We start from the raw sequence: 13,405 nt of genomic DNA on the forward strand, positions 1-13,405 counted from the left end.
GAACTTAATCACTACAAATGGAGTGTTCACATATGTACTGACAGGAAGCACATGTTGCTTCCTAATGCTCTCAATGTGTTACCTCCTCTTCATGGAAACCTGAAGAAGCCATTTAGCAGAACAATTCAAAGATGCGCTCTAACATTAATTTAACCTTCAGCAGGCTTTTCTCGAAAGTGACGCAACCCAAAGAGCCCAGATTTGATTGAATTTAATTCCTTTTTTTCCCACATTCAAACAATTAAGATTAGTGCATTCACAATCCATCTCCACTAATGATTACTGGGATTACATACGAAAGGTATTGGCAACAGGGAAAATGGCTCCACTGGAGTGTAAAAGCAATTTCTTTCCTGCCGCACGACATAATGGGAAAACAGTTGTTTATTGCAGACGAGAAACGCCTTTCCCTGCAGGGCGTTCCTGTGGAGATGGCAATTTGGAGAAGAGATGGATCAGTGGATGTATCTCTTTCAGAACATAGTTGATTCCTCACTGAAATGCAATATTAGACATAGCAGGTGATTAGTCGTTTCTTTAAAAGGGAAATGCCAAGAGCCTTCGTGCAAGTGTTTATTTATTTGTGTTCATTGCTGCACACATGACTTTAAGTGCATGTCAGCGTGTGCAAATTTGATTCATTTGCACGTCTCCAGAGCAGTATAAGTTTTCAAACATCATGCTCGGTTGGCAAGGCTTTTCCATTCTGCCATGTCGCTCCTGTCAGCATCGTCTCCCCCGTGTGTCAGCTCCAGCTGAGAGGCAGCTCCCTCATCATGACTCGGCATGCTAAGGAAGTGAGATGGTGGTGGCAGTTGGGTGGAGGAGGGGGGGGGGGGGGGCAGGCTTTATTCTCACCTTGTTCCCGAAGGCTCCACAACACCAGCTGGAACTCGCTTAATTATGGACACAGCATGGCACAGAGGTCAATATGGCGCCCAAAAAAAGTGCTGTGGGACAGGTTTTACTTTGAAGAAGTTCTTTCATAATATCCGGAAAACAGCACATAATGTCTGCATGTAATCTCAATGTAATTACTTTCAAATTAAAGATGTTGTGACCTTTGTAATACAAAGAAAAGTGGCTTGAGGACAAAATAAGTTCAGAACAATTGAGAAACTGAGAAGAATCTGGTCTTCTTTTGTAAATTAGGTTGACAGAGAATGAGGAGAAACGTTAATGCCATTTTATTTTCAATGACAGGAACTTAAACAAATAGAAATAACAGCAGTTTATTGTTATCTGTTGAAGAGCGACAGTCAACGAATGCAAAGTAAAATGTGTTTTGTTAAAACAACTACTAAGAAAGAGTTTTTGGTATGTAGCAATGCACAGTTTTAGGAAATAAAACTGACATTTATTTGAGTCTGTTCTCTTTGGCCAATAAAATGTCATTATAGAAAGAAAGTTGAATCAGTACATGTTTTTTTATTTATCATTAGTTAATAAAAAGCAAGGAAAGGGCAATTGAGATAATAAGAGAATTCAAGTGTATAAAGAAATTCATTAAGGTTTTGAGTCAATTGACACAGAAATTCACTTGAGGCAAATTAGATAAGTACAAACTTTTGACATCATTTGAAACAAAGACAAAGTACAGTAGTTGCTTCAGACCGTTATAATAAGGTACAGTACTAAATCCAGCCAGGCTTCAGAAGATGGAGGCTTCTCCACATCTCAAACGAAACAAATAAAAGGTTTATATACTTATACAGTATATTTGTTTAATGGGATACACGAAAATCATTTACCAGCAGATGTTACCAGTTTTCTGGAATTGGACCTTTGAATATGCAAATGAGTCATTATCTTATATGTGCATACATCAGCAAAAGAGAAATCTGAACATTGGATGAATTAAGGTTCACTTATTTATTTCATTTTGTTGACATATAAATTATAAATATGATATGTTACTAGAAACAAAAACATTATAAATGTAATATTTAATATTCTTTAAATTATATAAACCTTTCTAAAACCTTTTTGAATATAGATATATAGGATAGGAATGAAGCTGGACTGATCAAACCTTCAGAGTGATTTAACTGACTCATTAAACTGTGAATATGAACAGTTTCTGCGCTAAGGTCAGATGATGAATAACCATTCACTACAGTGAACGGACATTTCTTGATGCTGCTGCTGTGTTTCCACTGAGCAGTGAAATCCAGCCGGATTGCTCCATTTATAATAGCATTATGCATAATGTAAGACAGTCCTCTAATGAATCCTAATACATTTAAATATGGTTGTGTTGTTGTTTGTGTTCTTTGAATATGGAGTAGCCCAGGATTTCCTGTTATAATGAGGAACTAATATAAGGCTTCTGAGTACATTTAAAACGCAAATGAATCTTAGGATGCTTAAAAGGGACCTATCATGCAAAATGCACTTTTGTACATTTTTTATACATGGATATGTGTCCCCGGTGTGTCAGGGAACTCACCAAGTGTCAGAAAACACAACCCTCTGTCTTTTCCTCCATACCCAAATCTCTAAAAACGAGGCTGCAACGAATCTGATACAGACTGATACAGATTTGAAATATCTCTGACGTCAGAAACAAGGAGCTCCGCCTATATGGGCAACTCTCCACCTATCAGGAGGAGACAGCCACCGCCATTGCCGTTGCCAACTTGGGGCCCTAAGCGACATTGTGAGATGAGGCCCCCTCCCCAACCGACAGGAGTGAAAAAAATTGTTTGGAAACAAAGTAGGCTACTTTGAAAATATAATTCCAGTTTATTATTATTATTATTATTATTATTATTATCAACAGTTACTTTTTTATACAGTGAGATAAATGGTAAATGTGCATGTATGTCGTTCAGTATGCGTTTACTAGGGATGTAACGGTTCACAAACATTTCGGTTCGGTACGTACCTCGGTTTTTAGGTCACGGTTCGGTTCGGTACGTTTTCGGTACAGCAGAAAAAATTATAACAAAACATAAAACATATATATTTTTTAAATTATTATTAAACTGTGAATAATGTATTCACTCAAATAAATACAAAATAGAATAAAATAAACATTAAGGTTCAGCATTTAGATGAACTGAAATAATCTGTATTTGAACGTTACTGTACTAGTACTCACAAAACATAAACTATTAGTTTTGGGTTTTTAATTATTATTAAACTGTGAATATTCACTCAAATACAAAATATAATAAAATAAACATTAAGGTGTAGCATTTTGATGAACTGAAATAATCTGTATTTGAACTGTGCTGTACTAGTACCTAAGCAGCCAGCTTGACATTATGACTTGCTTGTCATTGTATTTTCATGGTTTTTTTAAAGAAAAATTAACTTGTCCACATTGCTTGCCGATAGGGCAGATCTGCTGGCACTAACAATGTCTCCTGCTGTGGAGAATACCGTCTCGCTAGGGACAGAGGTAGCAGATACAGCCAGGTAGCGCTTTGCTATCATGGCGACATAAGGATATTTGGCGTTTGTAATAGCTTTGGCTCGGTCTGAACTTGTTGCGAGTGGTGGAGGCTTAAATGCTAGTGGGAGTTGGGTTTGCACTTCAGTCTTTTTTCTTTTGGTAACGGTGATATTCACGTTCGGGTGATGCCTTTTCAAATGAGTGTGCAGTGTGCAAGTTTGATGTATTGCCAGCCGCATAACCAATTTTAGTTGAACAATGCCGGCAAACAACTTTGGTTCGGTCCACCTGTCTTTGTCCGTCATCCTTGTACGTAACTGTGAAACCAAAATGTTCCCAAACCAGAGACTTCAATGATGCTGGAGGATTTTCAGCATTTTTTTTGCCAAATACTAGCCTCAAAAAGATTAAAATATAATTAATGCAAATAAACTACTCCTACTAATAATGATAATCATAATCAATTCAATAATAAAAATACTATATTGTTTTATTATAATATAGTTGTAATATACTGTAGTCAAGACAAAACATGCTTATGACATGCTCAAAAACTGATATTTCTTAAATCTGTATTCAAATGTAGTTCCCTCTGTCAGCAATGTATCAACAACTACAGACACATTTCTATCAGTATTTATCTGTGTTGTGCTTGACATGATGATGACTGTTAGGAGTTAAGGGGGGAGGCTGAGCATCACCATGAAATGTGCAAATTTACATAAAAATGAATAAAAGGGGAAAAAATGCTCCATGTTTTTTAGGCTGTAAACTTTAACTGTTATGTAAGCCAAGTAGACAGACAGTTTATCACTCTTCCTCCTGTACATTAGCAGATAAAAGGCATAACAGACTTGAATGAACGGTAAATAAAGAATGCTGGAAATAACTGCATCTCCATTAGCCTATATGCTACGCAGAGACTGCCTTCTTCATGTCGTGAATTGCAGCTGATGTTTTAATATGGCAATTGGCAATTTGATTTATATAACATTCGCAAGTAGTACATTTGACTCATACAATAACCCACCTTCGAGTGATGCACTAGTTTCTTCATGTTTAGTTTTTTGCGCCGGACTGAAACTGTCTTTTCACCGACATCTCTTCACCTGCACTAGTGGCCGTATCAAAGCCGTGATTGGTCAGATGTCGATTCATTGCAACGGTGTCGGGTTACAGACGTGCTCCCCTTGTCACCTCTCACTCTCGCGGGGGGTGCGCGGAGAGCTGAGCGGAGAACTGGGCGGAGAACTGAGCGGAGGACTGAGCGGAGAACTGAGCGGAGAACTGAGCGGAGAACTGCGCACAGCAGCTGAGGCCCTCTGCGCTGTAGGGAAGGGCGGCCCTGGCCGTTCGAAAGCGCTGGAGACGTTGTAGTGCATATGCCAGGCCTCTAGGTGGCGCTGTAGTCTGCCACAAAAGCAGCGAAGAAGACTTCTCAGATTCAGGCCTTACAAAAACAGGGCTAAAAAAAGAGCAAATAGAGCTAAATGAGGCATGGCTAAAATGCATGGTCTGTTTGGTATTTTGAGAAAAAAAGCTTCGCAGACATGTTTTATATAGGTATGGCCCTACAATATATTATTCAAATTTAGCATGATAGGTCCACTTTAAAGCAGTAACGAAAACAACAGTTTAAATTATTTTACACTTAAATGCATTATGGCTGCTTTAGGTGACAATGCCCTTCAAACTTTAGCAGACTTTAAACTTTGCAGGCCTCATCACTCTTCCATCTTCATTCAGCTCTCACAGACGGGTAATAATTAACTCCAGACAAGACATTTATTTTTTCTCCCGTCACCTGGACACGTGTCCTCACAGACCCCAATGTCTTTCAACTGTGACAAGTGTGCCTGAGCCTCACTGATGACTGCTTAATCATTAATGGCGCTATTACCGCCTGATACATCTTTAAACAGCAGCTGTCTCATTTCTAAAGCCGGTTTTTAATAGCTTCATCTGTGGCCATTTCTGGAAAAAGAGGCAAAGGGTTTCACATTGTAGGAGAAGTGAATGTATCCTCACATCCGGCCTATACCAGAGTCTAACACGTAGCATTCAGTTAATTGATTTATGATTAACGTTGCTGTCATTTAGGTCCTTTTGTCCTATGATCTTGATTAAGACATTAGAGGGCTTAAGCTTGTCCTGACATTAATGTGCACTAAATGTTTTTTTTTTCTCAACTGATGACTGTCATTTTTTGGTGTTCACCTCTAGCTGCTTTTCCACATTGTCCCTACACCCTCGTACACGCACCATTATGTGCTACTGCTGCCCTCAAAGCCATTAAAGATAAGATGGACAGCGCACACACACAGATACACAGACACAGTCATGCAATGGTACAAATATACACACGTGTGCAGCAAATGCAAACATACAGTGGCAAGATACACAAGTGTTCTCCTGATAATCATTTATAGAGCTTGGTGGCGAGGGGCAAAGTGCTGTTATCGCATGCTAGCAGCAATTTTCATTCCTCCAAAAGCCCTCCACACCAAGCTGCAAACACCATTAGCTCGTACATGCAGGAGATACGATGTGCAGTTTCTGTAGCCGCGCCAAGTACTTCTTGTCGCCTGTCATTCTATGGAGAGATAATGAGTCCTCCTTTTCCATAGTGCCATACCCAGGCCAAAGTCCATTATTGCATGAGAACCAAAAGGACTAAATCCTTTGCATGTTGCTGTGTCTCAGGGGATTTGAGGAGTCCTTCAGAGTTGGACCGAGCCGAGGGGATTTCAAAGCCATTTTTCTGCCATATTTTTTCGCTCTGAAGGTTTGTCTTTATAGGCAGGATTGTGATGTTCTTCCGTGCTAATCTGTTGCGCCCCTCATTGTGCTCATGTAAAACAGTTGATGCTCACATGTAGGCGAAAACAGGCCTGAAATACCAAGGCTCTGTTCACAACACAAAGGGCAGATCTCCCTCCCCTCCTCTGCGAGAGATTTATCAACAAGAGTTGAGGCAGTAATTCTGCATAGTGGATGTTCAATAATTCATGCCAAGACAGTCTCTCAAGCCTATGGTGAGAGATTGGTAATTGTCTTGCCACGCAGGGCTCTTTGCCTCCTCTGGATTGTGCTTCTTATTAAATCCATGCATCTTGATGGAGCTGTGGCTCAATGGATAGAGTGCTGGACTTCGAATCAGGGTGTACCAAGTATGAGTCCCACTGCAGTCAGCATGTCGTTGTGTCCCTGGGCAAGACACTTCACCCCAAATTGCTCCTGTGGGGATTGCCCACAGTATTGAGTATGTAAGTCGCTTTGGATAAAAGCGTCTAACAAGTGACATGTAATGTAATGTAATTTATTGGGCCATGTGTATAAATCATCCATGTAATGCTTTGCTGGGAGGATGATTACCTATAGTGAAGTTGGTTTAGTAAATGTGCCGTCAACTGCTTACTTACCTTTACAAAATGAATGTAGATTTTTTTGTGTAAATGTTGCAGGACTACACTTAATCCAAAAGTTGGTTGAATATGAAGTTCACAAGAGACCCAGAAAGTACATTTTACAGGTAAAATTCTAATTGACAGGTCATTCTTTCCAGTAGTTGCTGAGATTTTTCAGTCCCAGCCAACATTAACCATTCATAGAGACGAGCATGGTTTGTAATTTAAACAAAGCAAACACGTACTGTAAACAGGTGCGATTTAAAAACTATTACATGTTTTAGAGCCTTTCTTTCCACCACAGTGGTGGGTGTTCACTCGTTTGTATGCAGTGTTAAAAGATGAATGAACAGCGAAAGGGAAGAAGAAAGAGAGAAGAGGGTCCAGAAGTGGCACGAACTGGAGCACAGCGGGATGCGGTGCGCCTGTGATCGTGACTTGAGAAGAACTGTAAATGTGGTGTGAGAAGGAGGGAACATGCTTTATAGCCCGATGAGAGAAAAGGCCTTTTACAAATTTCAGTGTGCCGAGGCTGTGAGATGAACCCTTGAAATCCACCTAATCAGCTCTGTCATACTGTAGCAGCGTGTGTGTTTGATTGTGTATGTGTGAGAGCATCTGAGTGTGCCTAATACTTACTAGACAGATGCTTAGGGAGCCATAAAGTATTTAATAGCCAGCACAACCTCCTTAGCAGCGACTGTTCTGTGAATTGTTGGCTTCAAATGTGCAAAATAAGGATCTTTTTTACTTGGATTGATTTCTACAGCAGAGCACTGACCGCTCACATCAATACAGGACCTGACTTGACTGCTTATCCTCTATAAACAACCGCACCAATAAAAAAAAATAATGGATGTCCTTGTACATGTGTGTCCATGTCTTTGAGTGACTTGATGTTGTCTTGTTTTCTCGCTTGTGCTCTCCCTGGTGATCAGTACTGAGCTGGGCCTAATTTTAGGTGTGTGATGTGTTTGAGGCTTTGGCTGTGTCGGAGGTGTGATGTTTATCTCTGCCTCTGGAGGATAGCTCTGACAGCCTTTTTCAATTGACCAAAGCTTCTGATAAAAGCCCTTGTTAAAGATAAATAAATCACCCCAATGTGTTGCTACATTACTGTGCGAGTGTGTGACCCATTTAAGGACTGAGCTTCATAGAGTGCACATGGTGTCACTTTAGATTACTATCAAAACCATATACAGTATGCTTTAATTCAAGTGTTTGGCCTCATTTTGGATCTTTACCAGTATTAGAATGGCTTCAGGTCTATTCCCAGACTCACTAGTGAGGTGTCCACTCTGTATTACATATTTCAAAACCATAAAGTTGATATCTGTAAAAGTTTGTGAGGTCCCTGAAACTAGTATGTTGTCCTGAGTGGTCTCCTAAATTTGAAATTTGAAATCTGAAGAATTCCATCATAGCAACAAACCATTGAAGAACAATCTCCAACTAGAGAATGCAATTCCTGAAGAAATTGCTTGGGGGAATGCTTTATGCTGAAAAGCTGACGCTAAATTGCTATGCTGAAATGTAATGTGTAAGAAGAAAGTGAATAATTTAGACTGAAATTATACATGGACACTGGGGGCTTGAATGTGTGATAAGAGAAGAAAAGAAATTAAAAAGGCTTGGAAAAGCAGCAGAATATTTGAACCGCAAACTTTTTAACTAACTTGATGGCGAATGATCTGTCGCCATGGCAACGGTATTTGATAACACCCCATCTTAGATGTGTTGATGGCTGCATCGTTACCAAACCTGTGAAGTTTTGGGCCGTTTGGAGCATTTTCACGGAAGTTATGAGAAAACCGTGTTTCATGGCGAGCATTGTGTTGCCATGGCAACGGCATTTGAACAAATCTGAAAACTGTCATGTAGATGTCTTCACAGCTGGACTGTTAGCACGCGTGAAGTTTGAGCACTTAAAAATACTAATATCGTGTTTTATTGCAAGGGATGTGTTGCCATGGCAACAGCTTTTGAGGAAAACTCACTAATGGACATGTTGAGGGCTGGACCGTTAACTGTCATCTGAAGTCTGGTGGTATTTTGACCATTTTCATATCAGTTACGACAACATCGTGTTTTAAGGCGAGGGATGCGTTTCCATGGAAACGGCATATGGTGAGAGGTCAGATTTGGCGTAAAGCTGTTGAGGCATGGACCGGTGATATACAAGTGAAGTTTGGGGGACGATCGGACCGTGTCCATTGGAGTTACAGCGACATCGTGTTTTATAGAGAGGGATGCGTTTCCATGGAAACGGCATATGATGACACCCCATAATTGACGTAGAGCTGTTGAGGGCAGGACCATTAACCATTATCTGAAGTCTGCTGCTGTTTTATGGCGAGGGATGCGTTGCTATAGTAACACCACATTACGTAACATCAGATTTGATGTAGAGCTGTGTTAGCCATTATCTGAAGTCTGCTGCTCTGAGCATGTCAGTTGGAGTTATGACATCATCGTGTTCCATGACACAGGTGTTTATATTTGAGCTAACGACTGTCCAGAGATCAGAGGTTTCCATGATGATGTGCAGTAATCAGGGAGAGGAGAGCATTTTCATTGTTCTGAATGAGAGATAAACCTCTTACATGTGAACGTTTTGTTGAAGAACCGTAACAGATATCGGTGAAATTTCAAAGCGTGAAGCATGCCAAGGAACTTGAGCATCTGACGTGTACTTTTTGTGTACTTTTGGGTTAATAATGTGGCCTTTTTGGCAGATTAACTAAAGGTTTGGCTGCTGTGGTGGGGAAAGATGATGCTGAACTTACAATGGGGATTAATGGAGACATGTTGAAAGTTTTTGTCACTTCATGCCCTCAAGAGGCATTTTGTTTAATTATTTTGCTTAATTTATTTTTATTTTTCAAGCTACGAGATGTTTTCCTACATTTCCCTAAATTAAATCTGTCCTCCACTCTAGTTTACGACATCACACACTCTAAAATCTGAAGAAGGCCTCTTTACCAAGTTCTGAACAATGTTTAATATCTCTAAAAGTACGAATCAGATTTAAAAGTTGTGATACAAGAATAATGTCAGAAAGATGTGTAACATTTTAAAGTTGGAATGAGGTTTCTGAGTGAAAGTACGGTGGCTGAGAGGTGCAATCAACAATTACAAAGTGTGAAACACTTTAACAAAGCTTGAGATACATTTACATTTTATAAAACAAATTTACATTTTATCAAACAAAATTGCATTAGCAAAACACTTTTACAAAAGAAAAAACTATTTAACATTAACAAAAACAAATTAACAAGATGTGAAACACTTTTACAAAGCTAGAGACACATTTACAAGTGCTGAAACACTTTAACATTTGCCCAAACACTTTAACAAACTAGAGAATCAAACCGGAAAGGGAATGCCCATCATACCAGGAGTGACGTGCAAGTGATTGATATGTTTGTTTTGGCGGATAGACCGGCAGTACATATGGACCTTTATGATACTGTTTGTTACTCAGTCAGTATTAAGTACTACTTGGACTACTAGCACAAGTACAATCAACTACTTTTACTGTGTAATCTTTGATTAATACTCTTAATACTTGGTTAAACTCCCATCCTGAGTAAAATAATTCCTGTATTGTATATGAACTATGAATTATTGTACTCAGGACAGGAGTTTAACCAAGTATTACTCCAAAATGACAGAGTAAAAATACTTGATTGTGCTTGTGGTAGTAGTCCAAGTACTGAGTCCAACAGTATCAATTTCATGTAGAACTTATCGTAACAAATATTTGTATCCCTCAAGGGTGAGTTTGCCAGAGAATAACTGAAAAGGTACACAGTAAAAGTAGTTCATTTTATTGTTGGTTGCAGTCAAATGAATCGCACACTCACAAATGAAGAGCTGCTGATTTGACAAAGTAAACGCGAGAGACGGCTGAGTTGACTGCAGTGTTCCACTGCACTCCGACAGCACTGAGCAGCACTACATTGAGATTAAGATTAAACACATTTATTTCATTTGGGAACGCACACATATATCTATGGAGTTTGGACATTCACAAACACACCGAACTCAGAGACAGAGCGGAACTGAGCACAGCACAAACACACGCCATGCGCCTTGTGGACCGGACATCTCCTTCATAAAACGAGTAATAGGGGGAATAATCAGGCAGTTGGATGTGTGTAGAGGTGTGTGTATGTGTGTGTAGAGGTGTGTGTGGCTATAACAAAGCAGCCTGCAGTCGCTCTTTAGCTGTCTAATGAAGGTAAACACAGCGAAGGCTGTGTGTAAGGCACAGCTCCACTTCCTACTTGGTGAACCTGTAACTTTCTTGTGTGCACGAGAACGTATCTCTTGCGCATGAGAAAGTATATCGTGATGAGCAAAACCATGTCACTTGGCCCAGGTGGTTTCCACAGAATGGACAAAACATGTTTAACGACCATAAACACACTCGTACCGTCCATAGGTACCCTCGGTCTATCCGCCAAAACAAACTTAAGTTTGTGTCAATTACTTGCACGAGACTTCTCGTATGATGGGCATTCCCTTTCCGGTTTGATTCTCTAGTTTGTTAAAGTGTTTCGGCAAATGTTAAATTGTTTCGGCAAATGTTAAAGTGTTTCGACACTTGTAAATTTGTCTCTAGCTTTGTAAAAGTGTTTCGCATCTTGTTTATTTGTTTTTGTTAATGTGAAATTGTTTTTTCTTTGGTAAAAGTGCTAATGTAATTTTGTTTTATAAAATGTAAATTTGTCTCAAACTTTGTTAAAATGTTTCACACTTTGTAATTGTCGATTGCACCTCTCAGCCACCGTATAAAGTATGAAGGAACAGTTAGCAGTTGAAGTCGCATGAAGATTTTTCAAGTCTGAAGAGTTTCTCCATTGACTTACATGTTAAAAATGGGATGAATTATGGGATATATCTCTGGAATTATGAAAGTTATGAACGAGAAAAGTAATAGCCATCGATTCCCGACCGAGCTGAACGTTTTGATGTTTGAACGGAGTTTCTGCGATGTGGAATGTGGGAGCAGAAGAGGCGCAAAATAACCCGGCAGAATAATAATAAATAATGTTGTGCGTATGCAGTTACCATGGTTTAGTATCTTTGAGCTCTTTGTTTTGGTTTTACAGGCTCTATCTTTTTATTTACTCTCACTGCGCTCATCAACCTTGGCACAAAGCTGTTCTAAGTACAAATACTCTGATGAAGCCACTGTATCATTCCCGAGCAGCAAACAGCAGCTGCACAATGCTAGCAACATACATATATGTATATATGTGTATATATATATATATACATACTGTGTATATATATATATATATATATATATATATATATGTGTATATATATGTATATATATATATGTATATATATGTGTATATATGTATATATATGAAGGATGCGATAAAAATGCATGTTAATTAGAAAATGCAGCATTAACAATAGATGTGAAATGAAAATGGAAGGATAAATTATCAAGTGATTTGATTAATTGAAATCCCATTTGATCATGTTTCATCATTTTCCCCGTGTTACATAATGTCAGTTGATGCAGTTTAATGAAGTATGGAATCACATTTTTGCCTTGAAAACTAGTAAAAGTGTCCTTCATTGAGTGTTTTTCTCTTCTATCACTGTGATGAGTTGTAAAAATCTCCCTCTGTCCTCCACACAGATCGAAGACATTGTTACACGAATACAAGATGAGAAAGCAGGAGGTGTAGCCATCCGGACTGTCAAAAGCTTCCTCTCCAAGATCCCCAGCGTGGTGTCAGGTGAGTACTTGTATGTGAAGAGATAGTGTCTGGACATGCCTGTTTACTGTATGTGGCTGCGTGTGATACCACATCAACATAAGCTGCAGTATCTTGTATTTCTTCTTAAATTAGTGTTTGCCTTACTTACCTACTTGATATGCTTGATGTAGGTCTGTGTGTGTGTGTTTTGTTCAGGATCAGAAAAGCAAATATTACCTTTTGGGCTAATTTAAATGGCTGCCACTGAGGAAACGGCCTGTGGTGTGAGACTGCCCTTGTCACACTTCTCCTTCTCCTCTCGCCTGTGTCCATCTGTGTGAATGCCCTGTACTCCTTCATTTGTTGGTGTATGTGTATGCTTGTGTATGACATGAGTCACCAGTGTTGGACGACGAGGTCGCTCCCGCTCTCCCAAAGGTTGTTTCGGAGTCACTGCTACACATTTCTCCCCCCACGCCCAATGGCTGCACTATCTTGCTCAATAGCCTCTGCCAAAGCACAGATATCCGGCCAAACATCGTGCTGTCCAGGAGCAGAGAGAGACAGGACTACCAACCTGTAAACATCATGTTACATTTAGACAGCTTCCACTCACGGCCTTGAAAAGGGACGGATCACAAAGACTTCCTCGAAACTCATTTGTGTTTTTGGATTGCTGCTTTTGTCGAAACTACTGCACATGTAGGACTGTGATGTCACTTCTTCTAACTGATTATTTGAATACAGGAGCGGACATTGTCGCATGGCTGATGAAAAACCTCTCCATTGAGGACATAGGTAAGCCCGCTGAAAAATGTGTCATAACATGCGAGCACAATAGAGCTCAATTGAAGAGGAAAGCAATTTGAACACCC

The 13,405-nt window shown here is 39.6% G+C and overlaps 1 protein-coding gene across 3 annotated transcripts in view; it reads left to right on the forward strand.

Annotated features, from left to right (window-relative positions):
• The window catches only part of LOC307046259 (regulator of G-protein signaling 6-like), a 49,073-nt gene that overhangs the window by 18,571 nt on the left and 17,097 nt on the right, over positions 1 to 13,405 (forward strand). For all 3 annotated transcript variants that reach the window (XR_013810121.1, XM_079692610.1, XM_079692609.1), the window contains exons 3-4: positions 12,470 to 12,569; positions 13,278 to 13,328. Coding sequence is in view for 2 of the 3 variants with exons in the window: in XM_079692610.1 (XP_079548736.1) it covers positions 12,470 to 12,569; positions 13,278 to 13,328 (151 nt within the window). In the remaining variant the exon portion in view is untranslated. The remainder of the gene's footprint in view (positions 1 to 12,469; positions 12,570 to 13,277; positions 13,329 to 13,405) is intronic.

Source organism: Notothenia rossii, assembly GCF_949606895.1.
Source record: "Notothenia rossii genome assembly, chromosome: 7".
Classification (NCBI taxonomy): Eukaryota; Metazoa; Chordata; class Actinopteri; order Perciformes; family Nototheniidae; genus Notothenia; species Notothenia rossii.